Source organism: Melanerpes formicivorus, unplaced genomic scaffold (genome assembly GCF_026170545.1).
Source record: "Melanerpes formicivorus ecotype bairdi unplaced genomic scaffold, bMelFor1.0.p_v2 SCAF_13, whole genome shotgun sequence".
Classification (NCBI taxonomy): Eukaryota; Metazoa; Chordata; class Aves; order Piciformes; family Picidae; genus Melanerpes; species Melanerpes formicivorus.
The window spans coordinates 13,987,676-14,011,132 of NW_027142365.1; the positions used below are offsets into that span (position 1 = coordinate 13,987,676).

The 23,457-nt window shown below is 45.1% G+C and overlaps 1 protein-coding gene across 17 annotated transcripts in view; it reads right to left on the reverse strand.

Moving 5' to 3' along the window:
- The window catches only part of PARD3 (par-3 family cell polarity regulator), a 437,461-nt gene extending 414,543 nt beyond the window's left edge, over positions 1 to 22,918 (reverse strand). For 5 of the 17 annotated variants that reach the window (XM_068146248.1, XM_068146250.1, XM_068146247.1 and 2 more), the window contains exon 1: positions 22,555 to 22,914. In XM_068146248.1, the coding sequence (XP_068002349.1) occupies positions 22,555 to 22,674 (120 nt within the window). In that variant the 5' untranslated portion in view covers positions 22,675 to 22,914. Of the gene's footprint in view, positions 1 to 22,554 lie in introns of all 17 variants that reach the window. The other 12 variants (XM_068146264.1, XM_068146259.1, XM_068146253.1 and 9 more) reach the window with 6 other exon arrangements.
- Positions 22,919 to 23,457: the final 539 nt, after the last annotated feature.

Here is a 23,457-nt window from a genome sequence, read left to right on the forward strand (position 1 = left end):
CAGGGCAGAAACACACCAAATGGAAAATGAGAAAGAACAGGTAAAGATCACAGGGCCCACCTGCACTGAGGAGCACAACTGCTTCAAAATTCTTGCTCTGCTCCTAAAACTACCACAGCTCAGCACCCACCAGCACACATTTCATCTGCTAACCCAATAGAAAAACACACTTAAACACTGTGGGAAAACACTGGGGTAACACCCACACTGGGAAACTAAAACCAAGAAACCAGTGATACACAGGGGAGGATGATGCAAAAAATACAGTGAGAAGCAGCACAGAACCAAAGAGAAGGCTCCCTGATAGACATACCGCTACCCAGGCCTGAGAAGGAAGGTAACACTTGTGGAGTTTTTAAATTATGTGTTTAAAAGCAAATCTTTCCAAAAGCATTTTATGATTAAGAAGCACCAACTGCTCACATAAATTGAGACACGGCTTGCACAGCAACCATCAGAGATCGATTTTCATCTTCCAGACTAACTCCAACACAATACAGCTCTGGCAGTTAAAACTCCATTTTAGTGGTAAACTGCAGGCCCGCAAAGGGATAGGCTCACAGCCCTGAAACAATTGTCAGTATTTTGCTGAGCAATGACAAGCAATAAATACTTGAACAATAAGGATTACAAAAATCTCTGTTCAAGAATAGCACCATCGGTGGTACACAACTCCCTATACCTGTCTGTCCTGAACTGGAAACATTACATTTCAAGACTACAAATGAACATTTCACCTCTCAGGACTTTTGAATTCAACACAGGGTGACAACTTGACTGTGTGTGATAGTTTTCATGCCAAGACATTACAGACATAATGAAAGATTTCCTTCTTAAACTCTTACAAAGAGCTGATAAAAGTTTTATTACCAAGTTTACCAATACTGGCAAAGCTGTTAGCTTCAATATGCTCCAAAACCCTGCAAGTAACAGCCTGCAGCTTCACAGGCCTGCTTTGGTTTGTAGCAGGTTGTCTGCAGACCAGGGTTACCTGACACTGAGTACATCCATGAGGGCATTCCACTGAAAACCAACAACTTGGGGTTTTAAATTACATGATAGAAATTGCAAAACAATATGGTTTGTTTCCCCCACCACACTAGGCAGCAGTTCCTTACTTGCAGGAACAACTGTTTTCTTCTTACACCTTCTCATTAGAGTTACAAAATGTTTACATTTTGAATGAACAATTGCCCTGATTTCTTTTCAAACAGCTCCTAGATCTGCTGCAACATGCCTGCGTATCCGACTGACACCACCTTGCACTGCACAGAACTTCTCTTGCACTTTTTCCCAGGGCTCCCAATTCATCACATATCCCATCTCACACACAAGACTAAAGAAAGCAAATGCATAAAAGCCATTTGTCTCTATCCAGTCACCACTTGGCTAGCTGATTTTCAAGTTGTGGAAACAGCAGGGATGCAGACCTTGGGAGATAGTTCAGTTCAGCACATTATTTGGTTGAAATAAGCAACTTGAAAAGATTTCCTCTACCATTTGTAACAAAGTGCAAACTTTCATCCAACTAGGAAGCAGTAAAGGGGGAAAATAAAATAGATTGATAGATATGGACAGGTTCTTGGGTTCCTTTTTTAAACTCAAACTAACACCTCTTGAGTTTGCAAAGTTTATCTGAGCTTATTTAGGGAAATGTTATGATTTTTCTAAACACTTTGATCCATAACTGGCTGAGCTCAAAGAAAAATAGATCAAAACTATTGAGTAAATGGGAGGAGCTCCTCATAATAACTGACATGAAGAAGTCTTTCTCAATGTGGTTCAGCTCCACAGAGTTGAGTACTCCCTAGTGTAGAGATGTCTGCACTTCAGCAATGAGTTAAGTGCAATCTCACACAGACATGGCCACACAATAAGCTAGCAGCAGGGACTTTTGGGGACATAGCTTCAGTTCATTCCATGCATATGCTTACTTTATATGGCAAGCATAGTAAGCAGCCATGAAGATCATATGCTACTGTATAGGGAGACCTGCATCAAGAGGACATAGGTAATGGATAGGATCCACTGAAGCACCATGGACAGTCTGCTCTGGAGGTGTGTGTGCCTAAGTAACTGCAGGCACACTGCATTAAGCTCCCAAACTAAAACCTGAGCTATTTCTCTTGGCTACTTCAAACAAGGTGAATTGCTTCTTAAAATTACCTGTTTCTCTGCATCACCCTTAAACAGAGACTGTGGTGCCCAGATCAGCTGTAGATGAACAATTAGGCTGATCTACACAGAAAGGTGAGGGAGGTGAAGAAACTTATCTCAGCATGAGGCTATGGGTTTGTAACATCAATAAGACAAAGCTGCAATTAGAGCACTATGCAGAGTCCCCAGCGCAGCAACAGCATTGAACCTAAGAAGCATGCTACCAAAGTGTCTTCAGCCACCCAAGAGAAGTTGAGCTACACAGACCAACCTGGGTTACTCTTCCACACTGGGTTTTAAATCTAAGGAATATTAAACATAAACAAGAGTAAGGATTTTGTTGCTGCCAGTGTGCACATCTAAGTCTCATGTCAGTGTGTGAGACCTAATAGTGGCAAGCACTCTACAGCTAAATCCTGACCTCTTCAATGAGAAACTGAAGATATTTATTCTGAAATAGAGAAAAAAAAGAGGTGATCTTTTCATTCCTTCTCACAAACACCTTGGCACACACTCCCACCTCTGTGTGGGTGCTTAAGTCCAACATATTCTCTCCATACATGTCTGCAGCTTCAGCACAGCCCTGTGCTCAGTCCATACATGCACCCCCTCACCCCAAGCAGGCTGGCTGCCTGACTCAGTTACTGTGCTAGCTGATTCACTGCTGCATTTACTGTTGGCTTACAAATGCAAAGCAGCACCTTTAATCAGCAGAGATACTGGGTTTGGTTCCTCTCAGAGTGACTCACGCTTTGTGTTACATAAGTCCACAGGGCTCTCTAGGTGTCTGGCGTTGTTTCATTACATACAGATTACTACGCATCACAAGACAGTACAGTTTGAGGGAGGTTATTATTAAGATTATTAAAAAATGCTGACTTTGGGGGGCTTGATATCAGCTCTGGGAAACAGCAAGACCAAGAAGAACTTGAATTTCTCTGAAATGGGTCAGTCCAGAAGACCTAAGACATCCACCGCTAAAATGAACATTTTGACTTGCACGTCAGGCTTCCAGGCAGCTGGATACAGGAGATATTTCTGGAGACAGCTGTCAATATGCAGGCTAAGCAAATGCAATACCTAAGAATTTACTGCTCATGACTCTCAAGCTAAATCATAAAATGCTTAAGTGTCCTAAAGCAACGATTCTTGCATTGACTCTTGAGCATATGAAGTTACAAGACTGATTTCTTAGATCTCTCATCCCTAACTCAGGGCTAGCTGGCTCCATTCCATGTCCCACTTGCTCAAGAGGCACATATTTGTAAAGCAGCGAGGACTGCACATTTGTGAGGGCCTAGAGACACCAACACATGTGAAGGCTAAGCAAGCTTCATTTCTTGGGTGAAAGCTGATTGCCAAACACCACCAAATTGTACTCAGATGTCCTGGTTTTATTTTTGCCCTTGCAAACAGCTATCTGAATTGCTGACTCTGTTCACCAGAGACACTACAGAAAGTATGTGAATTGCTTAAGTGCATGAGCAGTGATCAAGCAGAACTGCAGAAAATAAAGTTTAGCAATTCCTGCTCTGCATCACTGTGGATTTCTTTCTCTAGAAAGGCAGCAGCTGTCCTGTTGATCATTACAGCTGTGGAATTTATCAGCAACTGAAGAGCAGCCTCCTCGCTGAAACCAGTATCACACAGACCAGCAGGAAGTCTGGGAACCAGGTTATCTACAAGGTGCTGCCACTAGCACTAAATCACCTCAAAAGCAAACTACATGCTCGACCCAATCTGTTACAGTGGAGTAGCTGGACTTGTGAATAACTGAGCACATCCATGTACCACCACTCCTCCACCATGAAGACAAATGGTACCTGCATAGAGACTCTCCACCTCAGGAAAGCATTCCTACATATTTCAGTGAGTCACTCCAAACACATTCTAGAAGCTTTGGAGGGGGGTTTGAGAACAGAACCCAAATTATTTCTTGATAAAAAAGAAACCAAATTCTACTTCAGAATGATCTTGGCAGATGGGTGCAAGTATGAGAGTGGCAACTACAAAAACAATAAAATGAAACCCCAGAAAAAGTCCTCTGCACACAAATTAAGCAGGGTCACTGCACTGACTCCTCAAAATGTCTGTAACCTGACCCACGGGGCCATACACTTCACTCCTTAATTATGGACTCCATTCCTGTAACTGAAATCCAACGAAATTCAATCCTGTGGTTATCTGGAGCCCTAATAACGATAACGAGACTGCATCTGAAAAGACGCCCTAGATCAAATGTAGTCTCTTCCCACATGACCCTGTTTCTCTTCAGTTTTCTATATAGTGATACTTGGTTCAATCTATTTCCCCAGGATAAGGATGAATGTCACCACAAGAAGCCACAGGCAAAGAAGATTTTGATTCACAGAGAATCATAGAATCATGAAGATCAGAAAAGATCTTTAAGATCATCAAGTTCAACCAGTGCCACCTGGAACGTTCAATGAGAATCCACTCCTGAAAACCCAGGACCCACCACACTGTCTTCAACATAACACAGGTCTGAAAACTCATGTTCTCTATTCAGACAGGAAATACAGTGCATGTTCTTGACAGCAAGAAAAGCAGTCAGCAGGGCATTCACCTGTGAATGTGTTGGCTTCAACTTCACTACAGGTCCTTCAAATCGTAGCCAAGTCAGCTCTAGGAAACATCTCTGACAGGAAACCAAGCAGAGCTTTTGCTCCCTCAGACATGTCACCTCACAGAGATTCCAGAGAGGGCAACGACACACAGGCTAACAAAGTATAAGATCCCCTCCAACCCTGATATCACAATCACCCATGTAGTTCCTCCCTCTATGGGTATTACTGCAGAGTGACCCAAGCAAGTCACACCAGTGACGTTCCCCACCTCCAAAGAGCAGGCTTACAGACACAGATCATCTGTGTGACAGCTTCATAAAAATGCATCCTTCTGTCTCTCCTTTACACTCCCATTGCTGCAGGGCTGCTACCTGAAGAAATTGCAAGTAATACACTGCTAAGTGTATACCATTAAGAGTTTAGGTCCATAATAGGACAAAAAACTGTACTGGCAGATGCCTGGACACAATTCTGCTGATTTCAGGATGCTTCCGCCCAGTTCCATCCACGTGTGACCCTGGCCACATAACACACCACCACAGAACAATCACTCTCCCATAGGGGACTGGTGCCTTATATGCTGATCCCAGGATGCAAAAGTGGCTTTGTATAGAGTAAGGATGGCATTCTCACTGAGCATCACAGAGGCTTTATCAGATACTCCACCTTTCAAATTTCAAATAGCAAATTCCAGACAAATAGCAAACGATTTTCTTCATTCATTCACACATCATGAACTATAGAAACTCTACAATACTTTTATGCTTTGTAGATGAGATATGGAGGAAAATGCAAACAGTCTTTTTAAAGCAGATAAGGTGTTTCAGTGGCCAGTCCAGCTGGGATGACTCCTGTTTAGGGTTTTTTTGTATACAGTCCAGCTGAATGTTAACAATGAAGCCCATGCTCTATTCAAGTGCAATCAAATGGAGGTGCAGTAAAAAAAATAGATTCAACAGTTTGTCCTGCAGTGATAAAACAGCAAGCAAATGGCACAATTGTATGGCAGCTTGCTTGGTTTGTGAAAGCAGAGAGTACACCCTCGTTAGCTCTACAGTTACCATCAATTCCAGGGGAAGAAAAGAGAAAAAAGAAATTGAGAGAAGAATTAGAACCTTTGCCTTCACATCCATAAACACCAGATTCAACAAAGCAGTGTCCTTTAGTGTTTCTGATCCTCAGGACAGGCTGCTTTGTCTTTTGAAAGAGGTTCAGCTGACTCAGATCACAGTCATGTTTGAGTACACTATAAATCAGTGACCTTACCTGATTTCATAGGCTTTGTACTTCAGTAAAAAGCAGATAGTTGTGTAATCGCAGAATGGTTTGGGTTGAAAGGGACCTTAAAGGTCATCTGCTTCCAACGCAACTACCATGAGCAGTAATGCGCTTCTAGTGGAATCATAGTAACGTCAGGGTTGGGAGGAACCACAAGGATCATCTAGTTCCAACCCCCCTGCCATGGGCAGGGACACCCCACACTAGATCAGGCTGGCCAGAGCCTCGTCCAGCCTGGTCATAAACACCTCCAGGGACGGTGCCCCAACCACCTCCCTGGACAACCCATTCAAGGGCTTCACCACTCTCATGGTGAAGAACTTCCTAGCATTAGACCAGGTTGCTCAAAGCCCCATTCAGTCTGACCTTGAACACTTCAGGGACAGGGCACCTACAGCTTCTCTGGATAACCCATTCCAGTGCCTCCACACCTTCACAGGAAAGAACTTCCTTACATGTAATCTGGATCTACTCTCTTACAGTAAAAAAACATTACTCTTTGTCCTGTTACTACGTGTCCTTGTAAAAGTCCTTCTCCAGTTTTCTTGTAGCCTCCTTTTAGGTACTGGAAAGTTGTCATAAGGTCTTCCTGGAGCCTTCTCCATAGCTGAATGACTACAGCTCTCTCAGTATGCCATCATGGAGAGGTGCTCCAGCCCTCTAATTATCTTTGTGGCTATCCTCTAGACTCATTCCAACAGGTCCATGTCCTTCTTATGCTGAGATCCCTAGAGATGAACACTTCAGATAGGGCCTCAGGACAGTAAAGTAGAAGGTGCTACTGCTGGCTGCACTTCTTTTGATGCAGCCCAGGATACAGTTGGATTTCTGGGCTGCAAATGCACACTGCTGGCTCATGTTGAGCTTCTCATCAATCATCCCCATCAAACAGCCCCACATCCTTCTCTATAGGGCTGTTATCAATCCACTCATTGTTTGGGCCTGCTCTGACCCATGTGCAGGACCTTGTACTTGGCCTTGTTGAACTTCCTGAGGTTTTTATGGGGCCACCTCTCCAGCCTGTCTGGGCCTCTCTGGATGACATCCCTTCCCTCCAGCATGTCAACTGCACCACACAGCTCGGTGTCATCAGCAAACTTGCTGAACATGCACTCAATCACCCTGTCCATGCTGCCAGCAAACATGTTAAATACACACTTAGCTACTTATATTTTTAACTACATTACTCCCCCTCCTGCACATTGACAATTTGGGTTTTTTCCCTTATACTGATCTCCATATCCAGCTTGCTTGGCAAGAAGCTCACCCAATGCATCTTCTGTTGTTACTGAAATGCTGACTGTACATGCTGTTCAGATGAGTGAAAGTGCCTACCTGAAGAAAAAAACAACTTGCATTACCTGTTAAAAACCATACATGTGAGTTCAAAGTTATTCAATGGTGTACAAATTCAATTTAAACATACCCCAGGAAAGCACAGAAATGTTGTTTTAGACCATTCCCAGAACAAGTCTGGAAACATGTCCCACTTAAACTACAGGGCAAACAGAAAAGAGGCAACATCTGAGTCCTGCCACCACATACTCATTCATCACCATGCATTGCAGTTCAATAGCTTTCAATAAAATTCAACTTTTGCTCAGAAGTCCTGAGTCAGTAGCATTTGCAGGATTCCCATGACAATACTGCTGGTAGCTGAAAAAAAAACCCTCTGTCGGTCTGCATGCTCCTCAGACGGCGAGCTCAGGCGTATGAGAGCAGCGCAGCACATGAGAGCATGACAAAGCCTGGGCAGAAAGCACACTGCTGGAATCAACCCTGCCCACCGGCCACCCCCTTTGTTTTGTTACTGCATGCCTTAAGGAACAGCTTGTGTCATCAGGATGCAAGATTAATAGGACAGTGCAGAATTCCCTGACTGTTGCTCTGATACAGGGAATAGCCTAAGACCACCGAAAGAGCTCAAAGGCAGGAAAAACAAAAGGAACAAAGATTAGACATATATGTGGCAGAGTAAAGGAAGAGAAGTTTATACATGCTTAATAAGCACTTGCAGACCATCTCCTCTCCTTCTCTACTGCAGGACACAACACATGAAGAAACGACCACAACTGAAGCACCACTTTCCTGATGATGTCTTTCCATAGCATCGTGAAGGAACTCAGCGTGCCCAAGGACCAGGAGCTGTTCTAAACCACAGCCTTTGAGGTGCAGATAGACACGAGGCAAGGTGACACTGTCATGCAACAACCAATGGTAGGAATCACAAACTGTGTCAGAAAAACATAGTAGAGCCTAAGAACTAGACAAACAGGATTGATTTTGATGAAAAAGCCAGAACACTGATGCCACTGAACAGATCAGAAACAGCAGTTTCCAAAGGCAGCAAAGGAAGCAAAGCATCAGCACTGTTCACTTCAGGATGGATACATCTCAATACAAGCAGCTTTTATTTTCTGTGAGGCTTTCTAACAAAGAGAGAAGTCCAGGGTAAGAAGGCTATGTCACAAAACACTGCAGGTAAATCAGAGATATTTGTTTGTAGGTCTTGTTGAAATCTCTCAGGCTTTCCAGTTTCAAGAAACTGCCTCACACTGTGTGTCCTCCTGCCCAATAACAGCCTGTTTGACAAAGGCTTACAGTCACTTGAAAATACAAAGTTTGGAAGAAAAGGAAAAACCAACAATGGCTATAATGTCATGTAGAATTATTTAGCAAATGCCTCCATTTGCATAGTCCACCAGCTGCACTTCTGCAAAGTGCTGGAGATAACAGCTATGGCAGCTGTTAACAGAACCTGAATGCTTCAACTAAAGCAGTAACAATAAACAGCAGTTGTGGTGGAGTAGGTCTTTTAAAAACAACAAAGGAGTAAATCACCACTTAACCAAACTTGATACAGTCATTTTTAAAAAGCTGGTTTAGGATGCAATTATAAATTGCAAAACCCCAATTTTCAAGGCTTAGTATTATTTAATAGGTGCTACAGGAGCACTCCCCTCTTGGCGCTCTGCTTTTACTGCAGCTCTGTATGTTTGCTTATCCCAAACAGAGAGACCCTGAACACGACATTATAACCACCAACAGCTACAAAGGGAAAAGACTTTCTTTAGCACTGCGTGCTGAACAGACTGAAAAGAATTGGTAGGTGGAGTTTTAAATCAGCATCAGTGGCACAGTAGTCAACAAGCAGCATTGGGACCGAGGTGATTAGCCCCATCAATCCACAACGACTGCATACACTTGATGACAGTTCTTTTCTACTGGCATCAGCTGGACACTTGAAAGCACTTTTTGACTACCTCAGATTTTTTTGTTCATGACCACCTTACTCACAACACTCCTGTATTACAAGAAAATTACAGCGTTTTAATAAGAAAGACAACAAATGGATTCCAATTCCACTACCTCGGATCGATATTCTCCCTTCTGTGCATTTCTCATTTAAACCAAATGTATCACTGACATCTTCTTCTGGCTTCAGGGTGTCATCAAAACAAACTTGTCATAAATCACTTCAGATAGCTATACTAAAGTCAAACAAGCATTTCCTCTGCTTTCATTCCAAGTTATAAACCTTTTAAAAGGTATGCAATACTGGAATCAACATCCCCACTGCCAAGTACAGATTGCTATACAAAAGTTTCAACCACAGTATGAGTGAATTGGGGGGGGAGTTACATAATAACCAGAAATTATTAATCAGATTAACATGACAGACTCCACTTCCAAGAGGAAGAGACTTTCTCTTCAACAGCCAGAGATATAACAGAGGCTAAGATACAGGAGAGGAGAAGGATTAAATACAGCAATATTTTACCACATCCTTACTAGAGGGGAAAGATAGTCTTGTGGTTAAGGAGCTGGCAGGTCGGTGCTTATTTCCACCTTGGTGCCCAACTGCTTGTGTGGTCCTGGACCAGTCAGCAACCTCCTGGGCCTCCCTTCTCCACATACTCCATGCAGATCATGACATGCTTGCCAAAGTCACACTACATTTGTTTGTGGATTTGCTTTTTGAAGGGAGAGGGTGGCAAAGCACAGAAGGACATTACTCTGTTAAGGGGAAAGAGCCCTGGAGAGCCATCTCCTTGTTCCTAGTTTGGGCGTTGCACACTGTTATAACCACTTGGTGCATCACTGTCTTGATGCAGCACAGACAACCAGTGCAGCAAAGTACTTTTCTCTTTCCTAAGGTAATGCAAAGATGCAGAGAAAAACCACAGGACTTTATACAAGTACTGTCTCGCTGCAGTTAACATCATGCTGTTGTGAAACAGTTCATAAGGTCCTGGCAGAGAATGAGCCACAGAAACACCTGATGCTGCTCCCACATTTGGAATAAATCTGCCTGGCTCCCCAGTTAACACAGGGCTGTGCTGGGACAGCAGTGATTTAAAGGAGCCCATTCCTTCTCTGTGTCTATCTCCCACCTGAAAAAGCAAGGCAGCGATAGAGACATTTCCCTTCTCAAATCACAGCATCACTGAAGCAAAACTAACTACGGATTTCCTGTATCTTCACCACAGGACTCAGCCAATGCTTCTGAAAGGAACCAAATCTAACCACAGCATTTCTAGTTTCCCCTATCCATGTCCACATACACCTCTTTCCATAACTCAGGTTCCTGTGCACTTGGAAATTTGTTAAAATGGAGTAAGAAAGATGTGTCACAAAGAAAAGTATCTCTCAGCTTTTCAGAATGTATTAGTGGAGGCACATTAAAACCTCTCTGAAGACACTCTGATCTCTGAATTACAGCTGAGTTAGTGAATATTTAACTGTGCAAGGACACAAAATGTTTTGTCTTTACTAGCAGCCTGTACAGCCTGTATGCATAATCTTACCTCCATGCTAAAAATAAAAGCAGTTTGAAGTAGTTTATCCTACAATGAAAGCAAGTTTTTAGCACTGTTAATCTCCCAGAGAGGAATACACCACAGCAGCCCAACAACATCACTCTCGATATTTTGTTTGTCCCTTCTCTATTTAAGAACATTCCCAAAGCACAAGAGCCAATAGAAGCTAAAAGCCTTGTTCTACTGCTGGTGTATCACCAACAGATGGTAGGAGCACTTAATTGCAAGATTGTGGTCTGCTCTCTGAAAGAGGCTGGTAGTGATGTGATGATTTGTTCTGCAGAACAAACTATAAAAACAGACGCCAGGAACGGGGGGAGAGGACTCCACAACTTAGTTTTTTTACACATCATGCTGGATTTGTAGGCCTGCTTATTCAGACGGAGGAAGAGGGGAGCTACAAAGTTAAAACATAAATGTTTGTATCTGTGAGCTCAGTGTTTGACAGCTCCTCACATGCTGCAAAGCAAGCAGGTGAGCAGCGCCAGTCTGCCCCGTTTGCTGTTGAGGCTGGGAAGGGCACAGTTTGGGATTGCAAAGAACAGACTCTCTTATTTATTACATCTAGGTACAATAAACAAATCTGAACCCATGTGGTGTTCATTGAAGGCAGGCTGAGCAGCACATCAGGGGAAGGCAGGCTGCACAGGGCTGTTTATTATAAACCAGTTTCAGACCTCTGCCTCCCATCTCAGCTTGTAGCTCATGCCGAAGAATAACATAAAACACAAAGTGGATTATTACACTCCACACTTGAGTTCAGAGAGGAAAAACATTCTGGGGAAAAAGCAACAGAAAAATTCTAGATGAAAAATGGCATGCTTCCAAAGCATTAATTATAGAAAACACAGGGATTCTTATTGCAGTATCACACAAAACCAAGCAGAAAATATGTATACTGCTTGTGTTGCAAACCAGATCTCCAACTACAATGTCTACAGCATCCACCAGCCTTTGGAAACAAAGCCATTCAGAAAGCAACATAACACTGGCACACTGAATTAGAAGCAATTAGTGAAGGCAGCTAGATTTAAAGCAATCTTTGCACGCTGTCTAATCACAGACATATGTGGTTTAATAAAGGCAACACAGCCCACCAGTTAAACAGGGCATACACTGTACAAAGCTGGCTTATTGGGACTTAGATTCAAAACAGTTTAATAACTTTCACATAAAATTAAGGGGTGGTGGGAATCCCTTTTAACTTTGTTCTGCTATGAGACCAAGCCAGTGATGAATTATGAAATGGAAGTAATATAGAACAAACCAGACCCTTTCCCACAAAGTGGATTCAAGGACTGTGGATGGTTACGGTAAATGTTGAACTTTGCTTGTTCGTTTTTAAAGTCAGGTCAGTAGAGCAGCATCCATGCATAAGCAGCTACAGGCCCACCTTGAGGGCATTTTTAGAAAGGAGACTCCCACTTGGATCTACCTGATCACCCCCCACAGCCTGCAGGAAGACATCAGACTGCTGTTTAACCCTTCCTTAGCCCTTTATCTCAACAATTCTCCCACAAGTCAGTGGTCACTTGAAAAACAACCCCACAACAAGCAGATCTAGGCTCCATGTGAAATACACAACTGTCAAAACCAAAATTTCAGCAGTAGATTTATGACAGAGTTCGCTTCAGCAGCTTGTTTAGACCTCTCCAGATGCTCAAAGGTAAACAACAGCACATCCAACCTAATTACTACATATTCAAATATCAAAAGAATATTTAACACGGCACAAATTAGCTTTTCATACAAGCTAGCTCCCCTTCACCACTGCTTTCATTCCTCAGCTAGGGCATTACAACAGCAAAGGAAACTTCTTTCCTCCACAGACAGGGTGAGGACCAGGAATCCTTTAAGCTCATTATTTTATGAACCCCAAAAGGGTACAATACTGGATATGTATTATCTGCAGCTTCCCACTGAGCAGGGGGCTTCAAGCTAACAATAACTATTTTGAGGCAACACCAAAGCAACAAAAGGGTCATCGAGAATTAGCCTCCTAACAACTATGCCAATAAAGGAGAGATAAGACACTTATTACAACAACATTTTATGCATATTAACATCTGGGTTTAGTTTTCCAAAGCACTACACTCATGAGTGATTGATGGGCACAGGGTAACAATGCTCCATTGCCTAATATAACCACAAGTTAAATACTCCTATTTACACACAGAACATAGCATTTTCTTTTTAGATCAGATTAGCTATATAGAAAATAGAGAAGGGTTTTTTTTTCCTAGAAATAAATGGAAGCACTTAAACACAAAAATATTTTGCACGTACAGTCACAGACATCCAAAACCAAATTCACTGGATGTTTTACAACACAGAGCCTACGCTAACGGACACTTTCCAATTTAAAAGCTCTACTTGTATCACCCACTCCATTTTTTTTCTTGCAATTTCTTAATTTGAATCTGGTTTCTAATAATCCTGCAAATTTTGAAGTGTGCTATTTTTCGTTTGATGAAAAGCTAGAAAAACAACAAGAACCAGAGGGGGAAAAAAAAAGGTTCAATATAGAATGTGGAAGCAACTCTCTGAACTTGCATCATGAACCCAGAAGACAGGACTCTGAACTAGGACAGAAGAGGCATCTCCTGCACTGGGACTTTTCCCCCATCTGGGACTTACAGTGCACCAACAGAAGCATCCATCTTCATCAGCATTAAAGAATCACCTCAGGACACATCCTTACAATGATCTCAACCCAAACTGCTGCCTGAGCAGCTCACACAGCTCACAGGAGCACTGTGGAAGCAGAAAGCTCAGCCCAGGAGCACCATGTCCATGGCTGGTCCAGGCTCCTCTCCTCTCCCTCAGCAAGCAAGCAAGCAAGCAGCATTACTCCTCTTACTCGGCACTCACCTCCCTCTAGTAAAAGGCAGAAACATCTAGCAGAACAAGTGAGACATATGGTGATGACCACCCTTCAACTAACTAAATTACTACAATAGCAATTCTTTAACTTTGAGCAAAGCCTAATATTTCAGTCTTCCAGCAGCTTGAGACTGCTAAAAGGCAGGAGAAAAATCCAAGGGGAGTAAAAACTTTTCCCTCTCCATCTTCAGAGGCTGCATGCCACAGCGAGGTCAGAAACTCATTCACCAGAAACAGCCGGCCACCACAGGCTGGCCACTGCAGCCTGGCTGCTTAAATTCTTCTTCTTTTGGTACTTGGTAGCTGGCCAGCTTCCCAGCACTTGCAGCTGCAGGCAAGCAGCCTTTGCGGGAAGGCAGAGGGGGAAAAAAACCTGACAGCACAAACAAATGCACACTTTGAAAAATGCAAATAACGTTTGGTGCAACAGGTTCTTGGAGAGACCAAATTAAATCAAGCCTTGTTGTTCCACTTAGCGGTTTATTAAAGAACCTAAAGGTTCTGAAGCTTCTACATTTATTTATTTTTCAACAGTCTTTTAAGTTATTATAACAACAAAAGTTTCAAGCTACTTGGTCTCAGATGTACTCCAGCATCCAGCATTCTCAAGGGGAGGAGAAAGTTCTTCACCGAGAGAGAGCAGTTCGCCATTGGAATGTGCTGCCCAGGGAGGTGGTGGAGTCACCGTCCCTGGAGCGGTTCAAGAGGGGACTGGATGCGGCGCTTGGTGCCATGGTCTAGTCATGAGGTCTGTGGTGACAGGTTGGACTTGATGATCTTTGAGGTCTCTTCCAACCTTGGTGATACTGATACTGATCCCTAGTAGTTTTCCCCTATTCAATTAAATTCAGCTCCTGCTCCTTCCCATTCTGACGTACTCCAAGAACTCAGAACAAAGTTGTTCTCATTACACACACACAGAGGAGCATTTCTGCAAGTTTCTCAGAAGTAGGATTTTGCTTACAACATTTAATAGAGGAGAAAAAAAAACAACTTGCAGCCTTTGCCTAGAGGGAAGACAGAGTAGCTCAACAACTTTGAAAGCACATGCAAAGAAGATGGGGTAAGGTGAAAGTACTTTTTCATTTAGTAAGTGTGGCTACATTTCTTCAAACAAATGAAAACACCTAAGTGGGTGCACACACAAACACACAGGCACTCCTAAAAGCCCTATCTCCATCTAAAACATTTTATACTCACCTAGTATTGTTTTTCTCCTATTAGTAATATGAGAGGAACACCAGAAATATGTTTGTAAAGACATGCACACCCGGAACAAAAGTCCTGTAAATGTGGCCACTCAAAAAGAAAACTCCTAAGGATGTGCCAGCTTGGTCCTCCTGCCAGATTCAAAACCTTGCAGCATCTGCAGCAGACTGAGCATGAGAGAATGTGGAAAGTATGTCCAAAAATGTGGCATTGCTGTTCCAAACCAGGGTCTATTTTCCCTACCAAATCAGAGATTCACTACTTTCACCAAGCATACTGCCCAAAAAGGGGAGCTTCCTATAACAAATCCCAGAGGTTTCTTTTCAAAAGGAAAGCCCTTTTGGGTGACATCTGTTGTACCACCGAGGTCCATTTTTCATCCTGTTCCTAAATTGATCACCTACTTCCAGGGCACTGAGTTAAGCAGTTTCTTCCCATCTTCAGCTTTTTATATTTATCAGTGACTCCACTACTGCCTTACTTCCATGCAAACTCTTGTTTCCCTCTCATGTGAAAGGACAGGCACCAGGCACAGAAAAGGCACATCTAACATTATCCCAGAAGCATTTGCTTTCACCACTCTCCAAGGATATCCCATCCTTTTTTCCCTCCCCTACAGAAGAGCACCCTTCTCCCCACGTTCCTTTCCCTTTTGCCAGCCCTGTCTCTGTTACAAGTCCTGATGAGCTGGAGACATCGATCCAAGAAGCAACATCAGCTGACTGCTCCAGCACCAGAGCAGGAACACAGCAGCATCCCAGGACCCAGCTCCATGGGATGCTTCTCTCTGCTCCTGGGCAGCAAGAGTGCCACCCCTTCACACAGAAACAGGTCTTCATTAGTCTTCCCCTTCACTGGAGAATCTGGCCCTAAGACATAATGTGTAGATCTACCCCAATGGTTTTAGCAGAGAAATCTCTTTTTGTTTGGGATTAAATATATTATAAATGTGTATCAGTCTATGATAAGATACTAAAGTAGGAATAATTTACTATCATGTGCCTGCTACTTGATTAAAAAAAGACCACCATATACTGCAAGAAAAAAGTTATTAAAATTATATCTGCTTTAATAAGTATCTGGAACCGATTTGAGAAAATAACTAAGGCTACCAGTAAGGAAAAAAAAAACACAACAACATCTGGCATTAGTAAAGTATTTCAAATAAAATTACAGTTATTACCTCAAAAACAAAAGGCCTCAATGCTCAATGTTCATTTAACTTTATTTTTTCCCCCAATTTAGAATTTGAATCATTTCTCTTCTACTCATAACATCAGTAATTTTGACAAGTATCTAGGTCTGTGCTGCTGTATTTATTTTTCCTCACTTTTTAAAACAGCACTACCAGGTTATGCAACTTAGTTCACAGGCAGTTTGGGGCTTTTGGTAGTTTTTTTATGTATCTTCCAGTACCAGGCTTGCTGAGCGTTACAGTAAAGCGACCTCAAAGAAACAAAGAAAATATATAATGCATATTAAAAATGAGGGGGGAGAAAAAGAAAGCACAGATGGCATAAAGTATAGTAGATTTTTTTTTTAATACTTTTTGCTCCACTTTTTATTTTCTTACTGCTCACAAAATATTTCTGAGTGAGAACATCTGTGCTATAGTCTGGATTGATGTCAGAAGAATTCCACCGTATTTTCAATATACATAAGCATTGGTTCAGCATTGTTGCATGTTTTATCCATTCAATTTATACTTGGATGAAAAGGTTTGTTTTCCTTTGAAGAACCAGGAAATTGGTTTAAAGCTACATGAACTATAGTCTGGACAACTAACATCACCAGTGTTTCCCCCCCATTTACTCCATCTTATTTTACCAGATTAAATGTGCCACGACCAAAAGATGTCATAGTCCGGTACAAATGAGAAAGTGTTACTTCCAGTGGTGTTTTTATAAGAGAACTAAAACATCTGTGACCATTATAACCGAAGTTAAAGTGCAAAAGGCTATGAGAATCAGATGGTTTTCCACTGGTGGAAGGCTATCACCCCGGAGAAGAAAGGCTGGCAACTCCCTAAACCTGAATTGCCTCCAGGAACTGTTCTCTGAGCTCTTTCACAGGCTCCTGCAGAGTCATCTCTTCAGAGCTACAGCAATTCTCCACAGCAGCTGAATGGTGCCTTTGCTCCAAGGGAAATCACTCTCAAGCCACTCTTCCACAAACACACTCTTCACTTTGATCACTGTTAAGTAACACTGAAATGCTGGGAAATCACCTAATGCCAAACTGAAAGCAGTAACATATCCCATCCAGACAGGTACTGCTCCCATCAGCCAACCATGGTATTACCACACATACCCTTGACGGAAAACACCTTCAGAGCTGAAGGGCTTACACAATGTCCACTTATTATATCCTTCTTCATAAGCACTACAGAATTCAGTCTTCCTCTTTATTAGCCTTGAATAATCCCAAAAGCATTTACCCCGTTTGCTTAAACAACAGGGGTACAGGCCCAGCATGGCTCCCAGGCCTGCTGAAGACAAGCCTTCACTCTTTTATCACGGACGCTTGAACACAAGCAAGACTTGGCAGAGAGAGGCTGCAGCAAAGCCCTGCCCAGGTTACAGCAGGACTCATGCAGGTCCCCACCTCCCAAGCCACAGGTCACTGGGGCACAGTACTACTGTACAGCAAAGTCCCTATGCAAGACACAGCCACAGCCACTGCCACACTTGATCCAAAGGCTCATTCCCAATTTTACCCTGCAACTTCTTGTGCAGTGCATAATAATCACCTGTGTTGACAGGTGAGGACAAATGACAGGAAAACTGACTTGGCTGAAAACACACAGCGAGTCAGGAGAAATTATGTTAAAAAGAAGTTTTCCATAACTGCTGTATTTCTAGCACCAGTTCCCAAACTGCAAGATCACACAACAGCCTTCTAAAGAGGAAGAAATCCATTTCAGTATTCCTCTTGCAAAAATCAGCATCTCTCCACTGCTGTTCATTGCTTTCACCAAGCCACAGCAGAGTGGTGGTACCTGTCAACTGGGTTTCACCACTGCTGTTGGAGGCCCAAATCAGCCAAGAGGTCAAGAGCCACCATGAGAAAATTGTCAGCAGCCCCAGAGAATCTGGGCTCTCCTGGTTAACCTCAGGCAAATCACTGCAGTACTACCCAGCCAATACTAAATGTGGTGTCCCACAGACTTCATCGTGGTGGTATGAGCTAGAAGTAACCAGCAGTCAACTGAACATCATGAAGGGATTGGTGGGGAGGTGGGGGTGATTCCTTTCTGGGATGGAGACACAACCTGCAGTTTGAGAGATGACTTTTAAGCAAGTGATCTGAGAAGCCCCAGTCAGGTGGGGAAAGAAGAAAAGAGAATTAAAAAATAAAACAGAAAAAAAGCTTCACACATTCACTGAGACCACGAGCTTCCCCTCACACCTCCCTGACCAAAAATAACAGACCCACCAAAGACAAGAAGCTTTAAGCTCTGGGTGGCCTAAGAGCCTATGTACAAACTGAGTACATGCCCATTTCACACCTGTTCCCTTTGCTTACACAGCCAACTTTCCTTGAGTTCTCATTTCTTATCAGCCTTCAAGCACTGTTGAAGAGCAGATTACAACTTCTTTTCACAGACATTAATGTATGTCAGTTTTTAAGCATTGTCTCACACATCACAAACCCAAAAAAACCTTCATCTCCCACAGCATTTGGTAGGATGGAAGGGAAAGGTGTCTCAAGAGCCCTGCTATATACAACATCATTACAAGTCCATGGCAAACAGGATATCCAACAGAGCTGCCCCAGAGACACTGTAAGGACTGAATGCGAGACTGAACAACTCAAACCTATTGTTTTCTATTTCACATTCTTATCAGCAAAGACAACATCTAAACACTAATTTTTGAATTAAAAATATACCCACCCATTGCCTCTGCAAGAACAAGTCAAAACACTTAAAATATCCCCAAAAGCCCAAAGCACACAAAGATTATGGAGAGAGGTAAAAGTCACTAAAAAAGTCAGAATGGTCTCTGGCTACAACTAGATCAAACCAAAGCCACAAGATGCACAAATATTTATTTTTTATTAAATGTTTTTATCATAATTTTCTGTATTTTAACATTAGGTTCTAGACAACCATTTGATAAATATGCCTCATCTCACCTGTCTGCTCTCTTTTGGAGCAGCCCATCACCTCTTGTCATTAGCGCTAAGACACACAGGTGTGGCTGACTTCATCCCCTCAAAGTCCCTCTTACCTTCTCCCCACCACATTTCAATCATTAAATTACTTGCTAGGAAGCCAAAAGCAGAATTGCATCCACACAAAATCTGCACAGCCCTTGCCCAGTAGGGGTCAGAGAACTCAGCTACCATTTCTCAAGCCAGACGCCTCCCGCCCAAACTGCACTCATTTAGCTAAGACTCACTCAGAAATTGTGCCAGAGGCTGCATCAGTCCAGCCACACAAACAGAGAGCATCATTAGGTTGTCACAAGGTTTCCATAAGCACGATGGATTGTTGCCCTGGACAAGGTGGACTTTTCAAACATCAGTTTTTCAGACAGAAAGCTTCTTTTGGAATAAAAGCAAAGGAACAGCCTGATGTGTTAATAACGTAGCTTGTACCTGAAGAGCTACTACTGGCAGCAGTGTTAACCCAGAATCAATTTCTTCATGTTTACGAATCCTAATCAAAACCACAGACTGCAGTGCCTGGGTGTGTTATCTACATGCTTTGTAAGTCTTCACATTTTACAGAGAGGAGAAGCTTACTATTACATGGACTTATTTCCAAAAGTATTTCTGCCATTCTCAACATGTCTCTTCAACCTAAATACCAAGCCAGAAAATCAAGGTCAAATTTGAAGTTACTCACTCCTGGCACTCCACAAGCACAATGCCAGGCTGCCTCACCATGACTGCACAGGTATGTCAGAAGTACTTGTGCACAGATCTCTTACTGCTAATCACAACCTGGAAACCATGACAAAGAGGGAGGCAATCTTGAAAGGGCTGACAACTCAGTTCTTCGAGACTTCAAGTAGTTCTCCTGAAGAACTGCTTCATACAGGAGAGACAATTTTGCAGGATGAGAAAATGCCAGTTGCCCTGTATGAAAACCATAAACTCAAGTCAAATATTTTGAATTACCTTCCACTTTTTTTTTCTCCGTAACAGCACAGTGGTGGTGAAGTAGATTTCAGTCTCTGTTTGATACCAGCTGTCAGATCACACTTTCACATGTGCACACATACTTTCATCCACTCAGTTTCAGAATTACTTTATTCCCTCTCATCACTTTCTGAAGTGATTTGGTCATGTACTGCTACACTAGCATAGAAAGAAACCACCTAACTGCTATAAAAAGACAGTCATCTATGAAATCCTAACATTGAAACCATAAATTACTATGTTACTCTACAGTGAGCACAGCAAACAGCATTGTACACTTACTTAAGAGACGCCGAGGATCCACCTCCTTACTACCTAAACATCACCGCAGAAAATCTTCACTGAATGTGAGTTAGGAGCAAGGTCTGGGACATCACAAGTAAGGTCTGGGACTATATACAACACTCAGAGAAAGCCATGGACTCTGCTACTGTGTTTTCAACCACATTATTTCCATATAAGAGAAATAATCTCAGCAATTACAGCTACCTCAAGTCCGTACCATGGGCACGTAGCATAACCACCACATAAACACTAACAAGTAAAAACCATCACGTTATGGAGAGCTTTGGGGATTAGGGGCCAGTCAAAATCTGGCTGCACCTCTGCAAACATTTTAGTAACTACATCAGTGTATTCAAGGAAGAGCTACATTTTCATTCTTCCATCGTTCCACAGGTGGGCCACTTCTTTCCTGAACAAGCCCCACATCATTTGTAATCATGTCACCTTTTCCTGGCCACTGGCATGTGTTTCCGCTATGCTCACTACTGCAATCACTTCCAGGGTTAACATTACACTGCAGAATGTAATTACCATCCCTTAATGCAATTTAACAGTTGGAAACCAGCACGCAGCCCAGTGCCATGTGAGTTACACAAGCCACGAGTTTAGAACAGAACACGTCAAAATAATTCATTTTATTAGTGTTATAACACTGATCAACAAACTCTGCAAAGACTTCTCGTCTGAATGGCCTGATGAGGCAGTCAGTGCTCCCCCAAGGGATGCACTTCATCCTTTGCTGGTTTACCTTAACTTTTAGCCACTGTCTCCTGTGTGCAGACTGCCCTATGTAAACAACAGCTGGTATGCAGCCACGGCGATGTCCTAGTGAATCATTTTAGTCTTTTTCCAGCCAGAAGTACAACTGTGTTACTGAAGTAACAAAAACATGGAGAGAACATGCTTGTCCTCTCCAAAGCCATGTTCTTCAGGAATCAAGTGGGGAGGTGATGGAAACCTCAACTACACTTCTCTCAGCAACTGGAATTCTTCGAGAAAAATTATCTCTATTTTCTCAGGAATCACCTCAAATCAATCCATAGACTGCTCAGAGTATTTCTTCCACTGCAGGTCTCAAAGAGCATGAGCATCAGCATTTCCCAAAGCAAAACTTCCAGGTTCCGAAGTGTGAGAGTGTCAGAAGGGCTGAAGAGGAAAAGCACACAACTGCCTGGATGGTAAAGCAGTGAGGAAGGGCACTGCTCAAGTTGTCAGCCAACAATGATCACATCGTCCCAACAAACCGATTGATTAAAAAAAGTTGGCAGCAACAGAGAGAAAGTATAGAAGGGGGAGAAGAATGGGGGAAAAAAAAGAGAGAGAAAAGAAAAAGGAGAATAAAACCCAAAAGCCCAACAAGTCTTCCGTGGAGGGACAGCCTAGTGTGCAACTGCCTGCACACCCACTGACACGGATTTCAACATGGGGCTGAGGGAGGCTGGCGCGGGCGGCACCCGGGACCAGCCCCGCCACGGGCCGGGCCGGCGCTCCCCGCACCCCGGGGCACCGCGGATGCCTCACGCACAGGCGCAGCCTTCCCCGCCACAGCCCCCCGGGTCTGAGGTAGCGCAGCCGATACGCGGGCGGCCGCGCAGCTCTAGCCCCCCGGGACCCTGGTCCGGCGCAGGAGGGGCGGCCCGCGGGGGGCCACCGGACGCCCCTGAGGCGGGCTCCGCTCCCTCCGCCCTCCTTGCCAGGCCTGGAGGGCCGGGAAGCCTGGAGCTGGATTTCCAACCCTCCGCGGCGACTCCCGCCCGGCCCGCGGCGCCTCGGCCCCACCGGCCGCCCTGGGGCAGACCCGGCACGGCCGGTCCCCGCGGCGCTTACACGGCCGAGCTCGGACGGCCCCGGCCCCGACACCCCCGGGGGCCGCCACTTCGCCGCCAGGCACTGGCGAACAAAGGGCCGAGGCCCGCCAGGCGCCCGCGGGGAGCCGCGCTGGGGCCGTGCTAGCCGCCGCGGAGGGGCCGCCCCCATCCCCGGCCCACCGCTCCCCCCTCCCCGCCTAACGCGGCTTCCCCTCAGCAGCGCCGAGTGCACGCTCCCCGGAGGGCTCCGCCGCTGCCGCCCGCCCCTGGCCCCGCTCCCGCCGCCCCGGCGGGGCAGCCCGGACTTTCCCCCTCGCTTTCCAACCCACTCCGGGAAGCGCCATATTGATCGCGGGCGCCGCTCCCTGCGCCCCTTACCTTGGCGATCGCCTTCTTGTACCGGGTCACTGCTTGCTGGATCAGGCTGAAAACTTTCATGTTCCCGTCCCCGCAGGGCACGACCACCCGCGTCCTCCCGAAGCACACGGTGACTTTCATCCTGCGCGGCCGAGGGCTCCCGCGTCCCTCCGGCCCCGCACAGCCTTCCTCCTCCTCCTCTTCCTCCTCCCCTCCGCCCTCCGCCACGGCCGCCCCGCGACGGGGCGCGGCGCTCAACCCCCGGCCGCCGCCGCCGGGCCGCTGCTGCGGTTGCCCTGCCTCCGCGGCCGGCCCCGCGAGGGGAGGGCAGCGCAAGTCAGCGGGGTGGGTTCTGCCGTCCCGAGGGAGCGCGGCCGAGCGGCGAGCCGCGGGCCGCTCACATGCCGCGGCGCTGCCTGCGGCCACCTGCTCGACGCCTGCCCCGGCGTGCAGCGGCGGCGGGCGGGGCACTGGCGGCGCTGCCTCCCCGCTCCGGAGGCGTGGGGTGGTGAGGCGGGGCGGGGGCAGTCGGCCGGCTCCGCGGGGCGCCGGGCAGTGCGGCCAGAGTTAGGGGGGGAGCTGACAGTCCCCGGTACAGAACGGGTATGGTTAGCGGGGCCAGGCAGCCAGCAATAAAACAGCTGGCCCGGCGCTCGGTCCCAGCGGGGCGGGGGCGTGCCAGAACCGAGCCCCAGTGTGTGCGGCGGCAGCCACCTCTCTCTGCCCTGCCGGGACTGGGGGCTGAAGCGGCACAAGGAGCCGCTTAAAATCCTCGGCCCTCACCCCGCTGGTGCACTTGGGTCTGGTCGGGCAGTGCCTGCGGCCCCTCTTCCTCAAACACATGAGTGCAGGGAGAGCAAGACGCTTGATCCTGAGGGAAGGTGCGCTGTGGGGAACGGCAGCTTTCTGCTACCCTCCCGCAGC